The following is an 18,785-nucleotide window of genomic DNA, read 5'->3' on the forward strand; positions in this document are numbered from 1 at the left end:
AATCACTTCCATTCTCTCTAGATTGGAAGGGAAAATATTTACTCTCTCAAAAATCAAGGCTAACCAAGCCAAATATATTTCCCTCTCTAAAAGTGTACAAGAGCTTGAGAAATCGATTCTCATGCTCTTCATTTAGTAAGAGGGAAATCTCATCGACCTACTTCACGATTCAAGATCCTCTGAAGCTCTTGGACGCGTTAGACCTTGTCCTAACCTTCCTCGAGCCCTTTGGCATCTTGAAGAGTGATTTCTCCTCCCAAAACACGATTCAAAGACTCTTCTGAAACTCTCGGATGCCTTGGGTCTTGTCCTAATCTTCCTTGAGCCCTTTGAAATCTTGAATAGTGATTTTGAGCCCATCCAACACTAGACACGTGACTATTCCAAGAATATCACGCGTCGACAAATGTTAGATCCAAAAAAGGCTTAACATTTTGGTGCTAGAAATAAGGGATCTCGAGAATCACGAGCTCTCCACTGGCAAACTCAATGTTAGGAATATTGCTCACTGAAGTTATGTCCTTAATAGGAAGGCATGGGCTGACTATTGGTCGAATTACAAAAGAACATAAAAATTGGGTTTTTTTTTTTTTTTGAGGAAGAAAAAAAAAAATTGGGTTCTTTTAACATTAGCATTTTATCACGTGCTTGTGTGCATTATGCTTTTATTTCCTCAATCTTTTCGATAATTGTTTCCTTTCAATTTGCTAATATAGTTCTTTATTTATTCAGTAATTATGTCAAACCCTATTATGGCCATGTTGTCGAAAGACGTTCTCACTAGTGAAAACTTTCCTAAATGAAAGTCGAACTTGAATATTGTGTTGGTGAGTGAAAGAATCCGTTTTATCCTCATTGAAGATAGACCTCCCTTTCCTGGTACAAATGCCTCTGGAAACTTAAGAGAGGATTATGACAAGTGGGTCATGGCCAATAACAAGGCCATGGCTTATATGATCGCGAGCAAATCTGATGCGTAACCAAGATGGAAGTGAATGAGACTGCTGTGGAGATCCTTAACTCACTGCAAGAAATATTTGGGATGCAAAGCGAGCAAGCCCGCATAGAACTCCCCCGTAAGTGCACTAGCACTAGGATGATGGAGAGGACTCCGGTAAGGGATCATGTCATGAAAATGATTAACTACTATACCGAAGCTGAACTCCATGGGGTACAGTTGGATGAGATTACTCAAGTGAGAATTATACTGAAATCTCTACCAAGTGATTTCATACAGTTCATATCCAACTATACCATGAATAAGTTGAGTTATGAACTGTCTTAGCTGTTAAATGAATTACAGACTTTCAAATCTATTTCTCGACATGGGAAACTCACTATGCTGACAAAGGTTCTTCTCCTAAAACCAAGAAGAAATGGTATTCTGGTGTTAAGTCATCTAAAGCACATCTGAGTACTTCAACGGGGAAAGCTCCCGCCAAGAAGGAAATGAGAAAATTCAAGAGGAATTGAAAAGGAAAAGAAAAGAAGTGTGATAGCATTGGTAAATTTTACCACTGCAACACTGATGGTAATTGAAAAAGGCATTGTCCTATATATTTGATCAAGCTCGAAAACAACAAGAAGAATGCTAGTGTGGTGCCTAAAAATTCATGCTTAAAGATATCATGAATCTGTTTTTTTAGGATATTAACCATGAGCATTCATCTTTTGTGTTGCAAAGCAAATTTGATAGAGCTCGATTGAGTAGATGAGCTTGCTAAACAATATCGGATTCAAGCCCTAATTGTATAGACGCTCATGCTCCAATTGAAAATATAATATCCCGCTAGTTTTGTTACATTCATATCTTGGATAAATTTATATTTATAAGAACCCCCCATGAACTCTTACTATAATAGTATATTTATAAGAAACATAAAGCAATTAGTCAAAATCAAGTTTGTAAGCCTACTTGGGTATTGAGCATTTATATTTGTGAGAACTGGATTCGTTGGAATGTTTAATTGCTAGAACTCTGAAAAGGAAACGGATAAATTTTTATTTACATAGAATCACTCATAGAGTTTGGGATATCCAGGTGCGAAGAACCCCGTATAGAAGGTTTGAGACGATAAAACACTTAGTCAAAATCAAGTTTGTAAGCATACTTGGGTATTGAGCATTTATATTTGTGAGAACTGGATTCGTTGGAATGTTTGATTGCTAGAACTCTGAAAAGGAAACGGATAAATTTTTATTTACATAGAATCATTCATAGAGTTTGGGATAACATAGCGAGTTTTTTGTTCGTTGGATTCATGCTCAAGATGCATGCCTCACCATGCGCCTGTGCCCACGCCATGCCTCACGCTTGGGCGAGATCCCACCCTCGCCCAACGATCGGGAGGGCTCCTGCCTTATCCGCATTATCCTTGGGGAGATCTCGTCCTCCAAGTTTGCCCAAAGCCTCTAAGGCCCTATAAATATCCCCTCATATATCATTTAAAGGTAAGTCATTTTTCACCAAGTCAAATGTATGCCAAAATTCTCTCTCTCACTCTTGACTTTCTCTCTAAACAATCTAGAGATAAGATGAGACCTCATACCTCACTTAGCTCCCCGAACTAATGTTGAGCGTCAGAACGTACGCTTGAGAAATTCCACTGCATCCTCGCAGCTTACTTTCTCATCTATCTCATGTGAAGGACAACGAAAATTGACTTTATGTCGAACAGATGATCCCGACTGACGATAGCCATTGCCACCTCTGTCTCCCTTCCTAAGGTTCTTGAGAATCGTGAGCATTATGATTTTTGTCGCTTCTAAAAGCTGTTTTTGTAGTAGTGAAAATCCCACTATGCATCTCGAGTCCACCTTTTATATTGCCACGTGTACCTCGAGTAAACGGCATTAATGACTAGGGGTGTGCACGGTCCGGTCCGGTTTAAAACCGGTCAAAAAATCAAACCGAACCGGTTTAAATGGTTTTAAAAAAATTAAACCGGACTGGACCAAATAAGAAAAAAAAACCGGACCGGACCAAACCGGTTAAAATGGTCCGGTCCGGTTTAAACCGTGTTAAACCGTTTAGACCGTTTTTTATCGGATTGTTTTGGATCGTTATACCATTTTAAATTGTTTTAAACCGGACCGTTTTATTTTAACCTGTTTTTTATTTATATTTTCTTACATAATATTCGGTCCAGTTCTTTTTTGGACCGTTTTGGACCGTTTTAGACCGGACCGATTTAGACATATTTTTTTAATAATTTTTTTATTTAAATACTAACCGGTCCGGTCCGGTCTAAACCGCGATTTAAAATTTTTAGATCGGACCGGACCGTTTAAAAGTTCAAACCGGACCGGATCGGACCGGTGAAATTTTAAACAGTTTAAAATCGGACCAACGTCTAAAAACCAACAATCCGATCCGGTTTACGGTTTTACCGGTTTTTTTTCACCACCCTATTAATAGCTATCATGGTCTTGTTCTCTAACCAAGAGTCTGCTCAAGACATTCGATGCATTTATAATAAAAAAAAAGGTAATGAGATAATGTGTCCTAATCTAAGTCCACTCTCGAGCTTAAGCTTCTTAAGTGGACTCTCATTTATAATGACCTACGAGATTAACCATTATATAATACCAATGCCCATCATTTTCCTTCTCACGCTTCATCATTCAATATATAATAGTTTTTTTGTTTGTATTTTGAAGGACTTCAATATTATATAGATAGTAGTTGGTTGCAATCAAAAGTTGCCAAGGCAATTGCTGGCGTCTTCTCAACGGCTTCACACTCAGTCGTACATGCGTACAGTCAATGATCTTATTCACATATTGTCAAGAAAGTTGATTCCCTTTTTCACACTACACTACAAGAAGATATCTTTGTTATTTCCACATGTATACACACTTTGTCTCTCTCATTCTCTGTCTTGTTACCTTCTCTCTCCTCGGCTTATATATGTCTGAACTCCGAACCAGGGAATTTACTTTCTCTCACTCGTTCTTCTCCATTCTCTCTTTGGCCTTCTTCTGTCTCAGTCTCTCTGACTTAATAAGGTACTCTAACTTTCTAAATCACCTTTATTCGTTTGACTAATGAAATGTCAGGATTGCATTTCATGTTTCAGCCGTGTATAAATAAATAAATGTTTATTCAGAGTCGGAATGAGCTCTAGCATGTCATTTCGAATTTATTTCTAGTTTTTCCCACCACAATGTTACTCATTGATCTAAAATGAAGAAAGAAAAAAAAATTCAATTTGTGCTGTCCATTTTATTTATTTCTTGTTCGAGGTCTTTCATTTCATTCGTCCTACATAATTCCAATTTATCATTAATTACTGTGAGCTTATTGGGCGGTTAAGAAATCGTATGGTTTCCAAAGCCCTCGTATTCAAGAAGTGACAATGTTGGTGGTATTTTTCATTTTTTATTTGCATTAAATAAAAGTTCAGGAATTACTGGTACAATGTGATGGCATTGCATAAGGTATCAGACATCGCCGGGTTTTTTTTTTTTTTTTTTTTTTTTTCAACTGACGTGTTAGACCCTCCCTAAATGAACTCCAAGTTGGGGTCACTAAGAATCAAATTTGCTTTTTTTTTTTTTTTGGGTTTCTCTAACTGTCTATTTTGGAATTCCTAGAGATCCTAAGTTTTGGGGCTCTTTTTTTCTCATGAAGACAGTACGGTTGGAGAGAACTGAATAGTTTCAGTTGCCTTTTTTTCAGGAAATGAAAATGAAGTTTCTTCACCATCACAGTCCCACACGTTTGGCACAGAGTAGCCTTTGGCTCGCGGTTCTTGTGATGTTCTCACTATCAGTACGCAATGCGAGAGGGGCTTCCATGGCTTCCTCTTACTCCATCGGTCTCGGAAGCTACGACATTACAGGCCCGGCCGCGGATGTGAACATGATGGGGTATGCAAATCTGGACCAGATCGCGTCCGGGGTCCACTTCAGGCTGCGGGCCCGCACGTTCATCGCCGCCGAGCCGAACGGTAATCGGGTGGTCTTTGTGAATCTCGATGCCTGCATGGCCTCCCAGATTGTCACGATCAAAGTTCTCGAGAGGTTAAAAGCGAGGTAAAGAGTCAGCCACATTTCCTCGGTAGTTATCTTTTGAACCGTACAACAATGCACTTTTCTTGACGTGAAAACGATCTCCAACACGCTGTTAGAGTATATTGTAACAATTAGTAGTTAGTTAAAGAGTGGGTTTTATAATAGCGATACTAATAGAAACAAGAATCATAATAATAACAATTATTATAATAGTAATAATATCTTTGGATAGATAGGATTGATGCAGACGAGAAGAAGAGAAAAATAGTAATATCTTCGGATAGAGCAGACCTCTTGAAAGCCTTGCGATTTGTATTGCATTTTCTTATATTTCCATTAATACAAGCCCGTCTTCATATACCATGTCTTGTGTGACATTTCATGTAATTTAATTTAAAGTATGATAAGTTACATCGACTGTGCGTTATTCCAAAGCCAAAATACTAACGTTGACCAAGGTTAACTTGCTTAATTATTTCTGCAATCACATTTTTTTCTGAGTCCTTACTTCTTCTATAACTGCTAGGTATGGAGATTTGTATACAGAACAGAATGTTGCAATCAGTGGGATTCATACTCACGCTGGCCCCGGAGGTTATCTACAATTCGTTGTGTACATTGTGACGTCCCTCGGATTTGTGCGAGAGTCGTTTGATGTCATCGTTGATGGAATTGAGAAAAGCATTGTTCAAGCTCATGAGAATCTTCGACCGGGCTCGATCCTTATGAGCAAAGGTAACGTAAAATAAGGCACATTCCTTAAAAATCCAAACACCAATTTTCTTAAGGAAGTGACTATTGGATATAACATATAAGCTAAAGACTAACGTTCCTTCCCATGCTTGATATTTTTTTTCCCTGCTTGAATTTTATTTATAAGCATTTGTCTCTAAGATTTATGATTTATGTCTATGCTAGTGAGTTAAGCCAAATCTTATTTTGGTCTATTTTTATTTATTCATCCACTGCCAAACCCTACAATCTTTTACTCAAGTATAAAATGATTGAGTCCCTGAAGGATGAAAACAAACCATGCAAATCGCTATTCAAGCTAGGCCTCTTGGGTGAAATTTATTTTGGTCTATTGAAGAAGACCATTTTTATATTCAATGCATATAATTGGCTTCAATCTTTTGTTATGGTGTTGCAGGAGAGCTCTTAGATGGTGGTGTGAGCCGTAGCCCCAGCGCGTATTTGAACAACCCGGCAAGCGAAAGGAACAGATACAAGTACGACGTGGATAAAGAAATGACGCTGATTAAGTTTGTCGACAATGATTGGGGTCCCATAGGTAGCTTCAACTGGTTTGCGACTCACGGGACTTCTATGAGTCGCACAAACTCTTTGATAAGCGGCGACAACAAAGGTGCAGCAGCCAGGTTTATGGAGGACTGGTTTGAAAAGAAGGGCTTGTCAAAGGCCAAAAGTGTCCCACGAAGAGTCTCGGGCTTAGCTATGAATTCCAAGGGAGATCGTAAGTACACACTTCGCCTTGTATTATGCAAAAGTCACGAGTTTCAAACACAGAACCTGTGGTAATCATGTTTGTTTTTTTATACAGCAAATGAGCTGTTGAAACTTGCTTTGTCCTTTAAGTCTTTGCGAGGACAGCCTGCGACAAGGTTTTCGAGCCTCGCAAAAAGAGTCAGGAGTTCTTTAAGCAAGCCTGGCCGACCCCAATTTGTGTCTGCGTTTTGTCAATCTAACTGCGGCGACGTAAGCCCCAACGTTCTCGGTGCATTCTGCACAGATACCGGACTTCCGTGTGATTTCAATCAGAGTACCTGCAACGGAAAGAATGAACTGTGCTATGGCCGCGGACCAGGGTATAGTACACTTACGAAAGATGTTTTGTTCGAATATGCAATTGATATACCAAAAGGAAATTTTCATACGATTGGTGTCTTCATCTTTGCTTTGCAGCTATCCGGATGAATTCGAGAGTACTCGGATAATTGGGGAGCGACAATTCAGAAAAGCTGTGGAACTGTTTGACAAGGCAACGGAGAAGCTAACGGGGAAGATTAGATCCCGTCACGCCTACATAGACTTTACCAAACTAAAGGTCTCGGTTCCTCAAGAGGGTGGGGGCGAGAAGGTAGTTCAAACTTGCCCCGCTGCATTGGGATTTGCATTCGCAGCAGGAACTACTGATGGACCTGGAGCTTTCGATTTCAAACAGGGAGATAACCGGGTAAACAAAACAAAGAATTTCATTGCATCATCATCAAACCATCTTTATTTTTATATGTAATTGAGATATTTCGAGTTACATGGGCTATTACAACCGAGGAGAGTAATTCTCTCCGCACCGCAAGGTTCTATCAGAGCCTAATCCCTCGTCTATGTTGTATGGCATTAGTTCACCATAATTCTTATCTACATTGAATTGCGCGATAAGGTGTGGATTAGAGTGTGTGCAGTTATTAGCGTTGGTTTGTAAGACCGATTTGTATTCTCTCAATTTGGCGTCAGTGTAGAATCAGCAATGACGGAATAAGTGGAAGTAGCTCTTGTGTTGATACTGTGGTTTTGTTAGGATAAATGGTTCATAGGGGATTGACTCACAACTCTTATCAAGGGTCAGCCTCGTAAGTCTTATAATGTATATACAATGAACATTGCAAATGCTTGTATCTCATATTCACTCTGCGGATATGATTTTAGGTTCAAGGTCTGTAGTTAGTTTTATAATGTATCCTAAATGAAAACCAATTATTGAATGTTGTGTAAAACCACCTCGAGCTTTTCTAATTCTTCTTCGTTGTGATTATTTAGGGCAACGCATTTTGGAGACTGGTGAGGAATGCGATTAGAGAGCCGAGTCCAGAGCAGATCAAATGTCAGCAACCAAAACCCATCGTCCTTGATACTGGGGAGATGAAAGTGCCATATGACTGGGCTGTGAGTATCTATTTATTTGAATCGGACAAGCATTAGTAATTCAGAAAATTAGGAAAATAGCCAACTTAAACGTTTGACATTGCTAAATAGCCAACTTAAATGTTTGACATTGCTAAATAGCCAACTTAAATGTTTGACATTGCTAAATAGCCAACGTTTGGTAAATCTTAGGTAAATAGCCACATTCAAACGTAAATCTTAAGTAAATAACCAACGTTTGGTATATGAAAGTGGCTATTTACTTAATATTTACGTCTAAAAGTGACTATTTACCTAAGATTTACCAAACGTTGGCTATTTAACAATGTCAAACGTTTAAATTGGCTATTTTCCTAATGGAGCCTTAGTAATTTGAGCTCTGTAATATTGTGTTTACTTTTCTCATCTAGAAATTACGCGTTGCTAGCATTTCGTTGCAAAATTTAAGCAAGTTTATGTGTCGACACTAAAAATTTCATGCTAATTTTGCAGCCGTCGATAGTTCCAGTTCAAATTCTGCAGATAGGGCAACTAGTCATTCTCAGTGTACCTGCAGGTATAAAACAAATCTGCTGTGCACTTCTCATCATCAGAGTTCACTCTGGAATTCTCTACGGCTGGTTTTTTGCAAAATACGTTTGCAGAACATTAAGTCTCAGTTTTGGAGTTCTTAATCGTATCTTCTTATGTGGACTCTCTCTCGAGTTTATTTCAGCTTACTCTTCTCATCATTACTATTATCATTCCTTCAGAGTTTACAACCATGGCTGGTAGGCGACTCCGAGATGCTGTGAGAACAGCACTTTCTTCTGGAGGCAACGGAAACCTCCAAATAGTCATAGCCGGGCTAACAAACACATATTCTCAGTACGTAACTACTTTCGAGGAGTACGAGATCCAGAGATATGAGGTCTGTATCATCAACTATTCTTTGAACTTACCTACAATTACTCCTGCTCAAATTCTAAATGGTTTGTTTGTATATATAGGCTTATATTATTCTTCAAGTTGCATTTTGGTCACTTAACTAATTAATAGGTAACAAACACCTTTGAACTATTGCTAATATTTTGCAATTATGGTCCTACTCTTAATGCTATTAAATTTTTTAGTAGAATGTTACATAACACCTAAACTACTCAAAATATATTTAAAACGTGTAATAGGTTATAACTGTAAAAAAAAAAAAAAAAAAAAATGTAATAACATCATAAATCGGATTAAAACTGCTGCAAAATCAATAGTGTACGGGTATTTTTTCTATTAAATTAGTTGAAGTGCCAAAATGCAACTGAGAGAATAGTCATTATTCATGCTATAAACCAATTCTAAAACAGCATCCTTAAAAAAAAAAATTAAAAAAATAAATAAATTCCAGGGAGCCTCTACTCTTTTTGGGCCACACACACTGGAGGCGTACATCCAAGAGTTCAAAAGGCTCGCGTTGGGTCTGGTCACCGAGCAGACCACTGAACGGGGCCCACAGCCTCCGAACCTGCTGGAGAAACAGATCAGCCTGCTGACCCCGGTGGTCGTGGACTCAACCCCGCCCGGCGTGACCTTCGGAGACACCAAAACCGACGTTCCCAAAAACTCCACATTCAGAGGCGGTGACATGGTCTCGGCCACGTTCTGGTCGGCCTGCCCGAGGAACGACCTCATGACCGAGGGCACGTTTGCGCTCGTTGAGTTTCTCGACGGCCCAGACACGTGGGTCCCGGCCTACGACGACGACGATTTCTGCCTCAGGTTCAAATGGTCGAGGCCCCAGAGGCTTAGCCCTCAGAGCCTCGCCAAGATAGAGTGGCGGGTCCCGGAGAACACACCCCCGGGGGTGTATAGGATCACTCATTTCGGCGCTGCCAAGTCGCTCCTGGGTTCTATCACCCACTTTACTGGCTCTTCTAGTGCTTTTGTGGTCGCTTGAAACGCGCGTATACTTCTCTAAGCTAATTATTTGTAGAAATTTGTAATTAGGGGTGGTTTAGAAAAGAATATGGAATAGTTCAGTTGATAATGTATTCCGGCAATACGTTTTGCAACTAGATTTGATCTTGTTCGTCCACTTTTGTTTGATTAATACTTGGCTTGTCAATTGTTGCTCTCAAGCTGACATTTCATTCAAAATTATTATTGATTTGTAGTTTGGTCAAATCGTACTACAAATGAACAACTTGCTACGTAATTCGAATACATTCGCAACCATTCAAAGGAAGTGTCTAGCGGCAGCTTCGGCGCATCAGATTACAAATGTTTCCAAGCCTCGCCATTCTTTCTGTTATTGTTGGATGAAGAAAAAGAGAATGGAATAATATAAGAGCATTTATTCGTGGAGCATTGATCACCCATCATAATCCAATTCAGCCTACGTACTGCCATAGGCTAGTGGGCCATTTGGAGTCCCAATTCTATTCTTCTACCGATGAGACTACTCTTGTCATCTTCACTTTTCCCAACATGATTCTTACTCCCAAGTTATATCTTCTCTCGCAGCGATATGTCATATGACTCGACTATACGCGCGCGCATATATATATATATATATGAAAACTTTGTTACTCGATTCAGTAGGTTTTTTTTTTAAAATAATTTAGCTAAAATTTTAATTTATTAAAAGAATAAACACACCAGACCCGTAGTAAATTAGTTAATTAAAAAGTAAATTAAATTAACTTAAAATTTCAAATTTAATTTACTCTTTAGTTAATTAATTTACTGCAGATTATTTCTTAAAAAAAAAATAAAACTTTGACTATTTTTTTAAAAAAAGTATGGGTTATATATATTTAGTGTTGTACAAACTAGAATTACACGAGCTATGACTCAATTCTAAACTACTTCAAATCTTCCAAACTAGAATTACACGATTACTTTTTAGTGTTGTACACAAGTATCCTTAAACTATACAAAAATAGTTATTATCTAATTAATTAATTAATCTAAATTTAGGATAATAAATATGCTTAGTTCAAAAACTTAATTGCATAATTTTAAATCACGATTCCGTAATTGAAAATCCATAATTTCTCAAATTAATAACTATAGATAACTAAATACGTAGCATTATTCACCTCCTCTTAAAACTTGGCCTCAAGCCCAAACTTATCAAGGATAGCGGTTGCCGTCTCTCCTATCACGTTAGTCCTCCCTATCACAATTGTTCCTATTGTAACTGTTGTAAGTGTTGAACGAAACACCACCATTAAAACTCTCATAGGCATTGAATCCGCTACGCACCTTATGTTACTGTCCCATGCGCTGCTACTAAACCCTCTGCTCCACTTTGCATTCTTGTCCCCTCTCTCACTAGCACGAGCTATCGAGTTCCAACACTCGTCATCCCTCGGCAACTCATTCCGCTCGCGGACCTCCACTGCCCAACCCTCCATTGCATATCCCAAACTCATAATCTAGGGTTTTGAATTCATCTAAGATTGTCGGAGTTGGAGCAACCATCACTATCCAAATATCTTGCTGGCCCTCGACCCCGTTCGGTGACCCCTTCTGGCCGGAAGCGCACACATAACCCCAAAATCCCATGTGTTTGGGTTTTGGGTTTGCGTATTGAGTGAATCCTGAGACCTCTTTCTCTTCCAGCTCCATCAGTTTGTTGTCCACAAGTAGATGTAGATAATGTAACGTACTTATTATAGTAACATCTTTGTAAGACAATTGTATGCAAAACTAAATTCAAATCAACAAAATGAAATATTCATTCAAATTCATTTAAGTTTGTATTTATGATTAAATATAATGTGTCCTGAAACAACTTACAACATTTGAAATGCAAAATATTTATTTGTATAATATTTTTTTCAATTTGTTAAAACATAATATTCACATTTTTTTATGACTGTTAAGAGAGCTCATGGTGCTTGGTTATGATATATGGAGAATTTGGACTTTATAGTTCATCGTAGATATCTCACAAAGATATTGAATATGATTAGTGAATGTTCTAGACAGAGTAAAAATTATTTATCACTTTGTTGAATGCAATATATTAAATTAGTAGTGCTTATTGTAGAAAACTAGAAAAATAATAATTGTTAATGAACTGTTTTTAAATTGAACTACAATTGTTTCAGCCATGCAAAATTTAAGAAGAGAGAATTCATTAAGAATGATCTTTCATTTTTTTTAGTCATGTTGTTTCATATATTGCATATGTATTTGGTTATAATCTTCTATTATGATTAACCAATTCTCTGGTTCATTTATATTTTTTCGGGTTGTGTTAAGCCAATAATAATCATTACAAACTATTATAAACACTTTATACGTATGCATTATTTTCAATTACATTTATATATGGGTAAGCATTCGTAATAAATGAGTGCTTAAAACTATTACAAATCATTATAAGCACACAATAGTTATAAAGTACCATTTATCATTTTTAGTAAACAAAAAAGTCTTTAATAAACTATTATAACAATCATAAACAGAAACATGAAACGAGAAAATGAAAAAAAAAAAAAAAGTTTATTGCAACTAATCAATCTCCTAGTTTTTTTTTTTTATTTTTTTTTTTTATAGAAATTTGTAATTTACTACTAGACCATTCTAAATATCACGTTTGGTATATAATCGACGTTTGAAAACTTTTAGGAAGATAGTCAAACAGATGAAGTGACACTTGAATAAGCCAGCCAAATTTTCTATTTTGTTCTTCCAGCGATTTTTTGATTCATACAGTGATTTGTCACTTTTTCTTTCATATAATTTTTTTTTTCTAATCAAAACATAAAAAATCCATATCATCATCATATGAACTCGAAATTGAGTGACTCCAAATCCTACGGATTCGTAGCGAGAAGAGCTTCAAAAATAGACCCATTGTGTTGGATGGAAAATCATGTCTACTATTATAGAATTCCGTTGGAGTCCACCATTGGTACATTAATCGTCGAATTTTTAAATTATTTACATTTTTTTGTTAATTACAACATGCTTAATATAAGAATATCTAAGTCAAACATAATTTAAAAATTCGACAATACCATTGGTAAGTTAATTGTCAAATTTTTTAATTATTTTTGTTAATTACATCATGCTTAATATAAGAATATCTAAGTCAAACATAATTTAAAAAATTGACAATTAATGTACCAATTGTGAACTCCGGCGGAATTCTATAGTAGTAGACATGATTTTTCATCCAACACAATGGGTATGTTTTTGAAGTTCTTCTCGCTACGAATCCGTAGGATTTTGAATCACTCAATTTCGTGTTCATATGAGGAAGATATGGATTTTTGAAGTTTTGATAAGAAAAAAAAAACTATATGGAAAAAAACGGCTAGAAGAACAAAATAGAAAATTTGGATGACTTATTCAAGTGCCACCTAATCTGTTGGCTATTTTAAAAATTTGCAAACGTTGGCTACATCCCAATTTTATAGTTTAGTTTTGGCTACAAATGTTCAACGCCATTTTTTTTTATAAGATTTAGCCAAAATTTTATTTTATTAAAAAAAATAGCCCAATAGACTAAAGTAAATTAAATTAACTAAAGGGTCAAGCGGCTAAATGGCCAAATAGAACTTAAAGATTTGCAAAATAGCCAAAGTTTATCAAGTATAAGCAAAATAGCCAAACTGCGATTAATCCAGGCAGGATTAAATTTAATTCAGACAGGATTTCTGGATTAAATTTAATCCAGGCAGGATTGATTTAATCCAGGGATTTTATTCAGTCTTAAAATTTAATCATCGACCTTCTCTGATCTCCTTCTTCTCAGACCTCCTTCCAGTCACCGCAATCGCACAGATCTTACCTCCCGTCGGACTCTCCGTCACGACGGCGAAGGCGATGAGATCGACGGAGATTCGGGACTCTCCGTCACGCTACGGCGACGAGGAGGGCTTCCTCGCTGGAAAGGTTCGTCGGACTTTGCCTCCGGCGGCGGTGCCGGCGTTCTTCTTCCGGAGTGATGAGTCCGAAGTTGCAGTCCTGAGAAGAGCTCTTGGAAAAATATGGAGACGGTTTGAGCACAGAGAGAGAGGCATTCGGATCTCAGATTTCGTTCTGTGGATTATCGTTTTTTCTTCCTATTGGGGAGGTGGCTATTTTGCCTAACCTAATGAAACTATGACTATTTTGCAAAAGCCAACCCTAGTTTGAATTGGCTAGTTCATGCCATTTTTTCTTAACTAAAACATTTAATTTAAGGTGGAGTTAGGCATGTAGCCCATTCAAACCTCTTACGTTAAATTTCTAGACAAGGCCGTAGGATCACTACAGCTGTCTGTTTAACGTATAGGTATCGAAGCAAAGCGAAGATAATGCATCTTGAGAGTTATTGCAGTTATACCAACCAATGCAGTTATCTATATCAACCCATTCAACTATTTACAAAATTAAGAAAGTAGTCAAAACTAAGCATATGTTGGGTTATTTATTTAATTTTTTTTTAAATAATTTGGCTATAATTTTAATGGAAGGTAACTATTCGATTAATTGATATAGTTTTTTCTTAATTTATTTTAATTCGACTTGATGGACTATTTTCGTAATAAAATAAAACTTTAATTATTTTTAAAGAACAATTTATTGCAAATAGCCATCCTCTAGCTTCTTTTAAGTTCTTAGAAAAAAAATTATTTTATTAAAAAATAGTTCATCAAGCTGAAATAAACTAAATTAACCAATGCAGTTAATTCAATTTATTTCGCTCAGACTTAAATAGATTAAATTAATTAAAATAATTAATTTAATTTACTTCTTATATATGAGTTGTTTTTTTTGATAAAATGAAACTTTGTCTTTTTAAAAAAAAAAAAAAAAACCCACTATTTAGTTACTAAATTGTCTAAAGGAGGGGTGAATTGAGGGACCTACTTGCCTAATTGTCCGTAGTTAAAATGCAATTTCGCCACTTTTTTTTTAAACCATTATATTCTATTTTTATTTTGGTAATATAATATGGTTCATTGTCTTTAAAACTACATTTCGGAAGCTATCTCAGAGTTCTATTGAAGCCAGAGAAGAAGAAGTTCTCTCTTTCATCCTGAAAATGGTGGCCGATCAAAAGGGTAAATCCGACATTTCATTTGCCGGAACTTTTGCCAGTAGCGCTTTCGCCGCAAGTTTCGCAGAGGTAATAATCAGTGTCGTCATTGTCCAAACACAATTGTGCGATCATGGTTCTTCATGTTTCTTATATCGCATTTGAGTGCTCACATGAAGAGTTTAGGGAAGAAAACAAATTGGTATCTATGGTGTGAGATTTAAAGTTTAAAGATCTGCTTCAGAGATTATTTTCGAGTAACGATACGAGCGATTCTTTTGTGTGTGTGTCTATATATATATATATATATATATATATATATATATATATATATATATATATTTTGCTGCCTTGTTGGGATCGTATCATCGTGAAAGTGGTTCTAAAATACATCAATTTGTTGGCGAATTTTCTCAGCTAAAATAAATAACATGATTCGATTCGTTGGTAATCATCATTGAACGGCAACAAAGGAGAAACAAAGTCAAGGGATGTAAATGCATTTTTCTTTGTGTGCTTTTGTTTCTAGTTCGTTCTAAAGGGTACTTGAGCTGCCCATTTGGGGTTTATAAATATTTGTAAAATCTGAACATAGTTTCGATTACCTTTTTTGTCTACCAGATTTTGCATACTAAATCATATGATTAATAACGTGTAGTTGAATTGAATCTTATGCAGCTTTGTACCATCCCTTTGGACACGGCCAAAGTTAGGCTTCAGTTACAAAAGAAAGCTGTTGCTGGCGATGTATCATCGTTGCCAAAATACAAGGGCATGCTTGGAACGGTAGGTACTATTGCCAGGGAAGAAGGTGTTGCAGCGTTGTGGAAAGGCATTGTACCCGGACTTCATCGCCAGTGCCTTTTCGGGGGCTTAAGAATCGGATTATATGAGCCTGTATGTGATTCCGATTCAATCCTAACTATGAACTTTGTGCGATCTTTGTGTTGCTGATATCTGATTGCATACATGTATAATAGGTCAAGACGTTCTATGTAGGAAGTGACTTTGTTGGAGATGTTCCTTTATCCAAAAAGATACTTGCTGCACTAACAACAGGTTCGTCATCTCCGTCTTTCCTTTCAGATTATGAAAGATGAAAATTATCTGGGAACATATAATACATATCTCATTAGTTTTAATCAAATGTTGCATTAAATAAGTCAACAAAAATCGAACAAGGGATATATTTTTAAATTTTAGTATAAAATATGGTTGATTTAACAATAAATGGACAACTTATTGCAATCGACTTTGAAATAGCAAGATATGAGCACACCATATTGAATAAAACCCGGCCCAAAAAAATGAATTTGATGTTCATACTCGATAAAATTATGTGATAAAATCTTGGACGCAACAATTGGGGTCACTCGGCTTTGTGGATGTTAGTCGGGTTTAACCCAGACACCGCAGTTATTAAAATAAAAGTGATAAAATATTGTATCTGAGTATGACGCTCTTACTTATCGTTTCTGTGACATGGTTAATTGTCTTCTACACAGGCGGTCTTGCGATAGCAGTTGCGAACCCGACTGATCTCGTGAAAGTTAGGCTTCAAGCTGAAGGAAAGCTTGCCGCTGGGGTGCCAAGGCGCTACACAGGAGCACTGAATGCGTATTCCACCATCATCAGACAGGTTGTGTGCAATGGGAGCTTAAATTTCTTTATGGAATTAAAGATGAGGTGACATATTTATTCAAATTTTAGTTTTTAACATCTCGCTCTTCTTACCTTCACTCAGGAAGGAGTCGGGAAACTTTGGACTGGTCTTGGACCCAACGTTGCAAGAAACGCTATTATAAATGCTGCGGAGCTAGCTAGCTATGATCAAGTGAAGCAGGTATACTTGAGGAAGCTTGAACTTTATTTTATTAAATATATATTTTTCTTTTAATTATATTTTATAAACTGCTTCTGAATTATATTTCTATGTGCAGACAATTCTGAAAATTCCAGGGTTTTCAGATAATGTTTTTACTCATCTTCTTTCCGGTCTGGGGGCGGGTTTCGTTGCTGTCTGTGTAGGATCGCCAGTTGATGTGGTAATGCATCTACTTCGCATAAAGTATTTTTCTTCTTTCCGCTGTGTTTTTAGTAGTCATCGGTCTCATATAAACTTCCAAACTATTATTAAACATAAGGGTTTTATAAACACCCTTTAGTTATTGTTTCGTAACTTCTGTTTGTGTGCATTTTTTTCCTTTTCCTTTCAGGTAAAGTCTAGAATGATGGGTGATTCTGCATACAAAAACACACTTGATTGCTTCGTCAAAACCCTGAAAAATGATGTAAGATTTTCCTTTTCTTTCTTGTAGCTGTTTTTTGGCGACTCTATACTCGAAGAAATGAATTATTTATTTTGTTGTTTGATAATAAAGATCGAGTAATGAAGGAAGCCTAAGGATTTGTTACATTCTAATACTAACATCTTCTAATCTATTTGCAGGGTCCTTTGGCCTTTTATAAGGGGTTCATACCAAATTTTGGACGACTTGGATCCTGGAATGTGATTATGTTTCTAACGCTCGAACAGGTATGATTTGGAATTTGTCTCTATGGTTTCTCAAATCTCTTAAAAACTTGACAGTTGCTTATCGAATACCATTTACGTGCCTAAAAATAACAACACAATTTGCTAAGAGAGAAATGTAACTCTTACAGCCACATGTAGCATAGAATGTATTAACTCTCGGTGTGGCAACACTAAAAAGTTCTTTTGTTTCAACATTTGGTTACTTATTCGTTTCGTTTCTGTTTTGACAACAGGCTAAGAAGTTCGTAAGAAGCGTAGAGTCATCTTCTTAACCTCTTGATAAAGTATTTAGCTTCTGATTGGAATTTTGCAAGGCAAATCTCCTACAGAATTATAGAGTTTTCGTTTGAGAAAATAAAAGTTGCCCCTTTTCCCCTCGTTCTGCTCAAGAGGGAAATAGACCAAGTCATTGAACTTGCTAAAGCTTGAAACTAATTGCCATTCATTTTTGGGGATCATTATATTTTTCCTTATTGGTTTAAAAAAAATAAATTTGGCATGCAAATGAGATTACATGATGATATTTCTTACAACACTTGATACCATAGATTGTTTTTGGTTGCCTTCTCGTTAAATGTTGATATGCCTATAAGCTTCACATATATAATTATATATATATACATATATATATATATATATATCATATATATATATATATGTATATATATATAATTATATATGTATATATAGTATACCTCAGTTGGGAGGCTCTCCTTGTTCACCTAGTATATATTATATACTAGGTGAACAAGGAGAGCCTCCCAACTGAGGTAGGCTTACAGAATCGCTCATCACCTTGAGAGTATCTAAAAATCAAAGAAACTGATAAGTGTTTAAACGATCAGACTCTAAGGGGACCAAAGAAGTTAAAGAACTTGATGAAGAACGAAACATGGCAGCCCATTGACAACCTTTCTAACTGTAGAAACTCAGCCACTTTGTCAAAATCCTTGTCCATGCAGATAATGCTGTAGCAACTGGGCATCGAGATCTCTAACAGCCGTATGAAAGTGATGATGAAATCACTCCTCATCCTCAGACTATTTCATCGTCACTTCTATACGGTTCTTGAGCGAATTTGTGTGATAGTGGTGTAGAAGGAGGACGAAGCCGAGGGTGTGCATGAACTTCAACAATCTAGTAAAAGCCTTTTAATGAGCACATACAAAAACACATATTTAGAGATGAAACGATAATGCTACCACAGAGAGACAAGAGCCCAATTTTTTTTAAATTTATGAAATCTTATGAATAAGAAAAAAATCAGACTAGACACACAACCGTGAGGCGCCAAAGGCAACCATATAGAGAGATAAGAGCTACCAAATTGTCTTAAAT

General features: G+C 36.6%; 2 protein-coding genes across 2 annotated transcripts; both read left to right on the forward strand.

Moving 5' to 3' along the window:
* Positions 1 to 3,707: 3,707 nt before the first annotated feature.
* Positions 3,708 to 10,101, forward strand: LOC149404361 (neutral ceramidase 2-like). Its single transcript, XM_089606355.1, has 10 exons — positions 3,708 to 4,008; positions 4,682 to 5,037; positions 5,543 to 5,751; positions 6,167 to 6,490; positions 6,578 to 6,842; positions 6,940 to 7,210; positions 7,795 to 7,920; positions 8,392 to 8,455; positions 8,652 to 8,809; positions 9,278 to 10,101. Exons 2-10 carry the CDS (start codon positions 4,685 to 4,687, stop codon positions 9,824 to 9,826), a joined length of 2,319 nt encoding a protein of 772 aa, XP_089462481.1. The 5' UTR covers positions 3,708 to 4,008; positions 4,682 to 4,684; the 3' UTR covers positions 9,827 to 10,101.
* A 4,728-nt stretch (positions 10,102 to 14,829) lies between these two features.
* PUMP1 (plant uncoupling mitochondrial protein 1) lies at positions 14,830 to 17,980 on the forward strand. The gene is made up of 9 exons (XM_089606943.1): positions 14,830 to 15,001; positions 15,590 to 15,808; positions 15,892 to 15,970; positions 16,417 to 16,550; positions 16,656 to 16,754; positions 16,852 to 16,956; positions 17,128 to 17,202; positions 17,361 to 17,447; positions 17,681 to 17,980. Exons 1-9 carry the CDS (start codon positions 14,918 to 14,920, stop codon positions 17,717 to 17,719), a joined length of 921 nt encoding a protein of 306 aa, XP_089463069.1. The 5' UTR covers positions 14,830 to 14,917; the 3' UTR covers positions 17,720 to 17,980.
* The last annotated feature ends 805 nt before the right edge of the window (positions 17,981 to 18,785 follow it).

Source organism: Urtica dioica, chromosome 2, assembly GCF_054948205.1.
Source record: "Urtica dioica subsp. dioica isolate 48M chromosome 2, U.dioica_male_clone48M_v1_H2, whole genome shotgun sequence".
In the NCBI taxonomy this organism is placed as follows: Eukaryota; Viridiplantae; Streptophyta; class Magnoliopsida; order Rosales; family Urticaceae; genus Urtica; species Urtica dioica.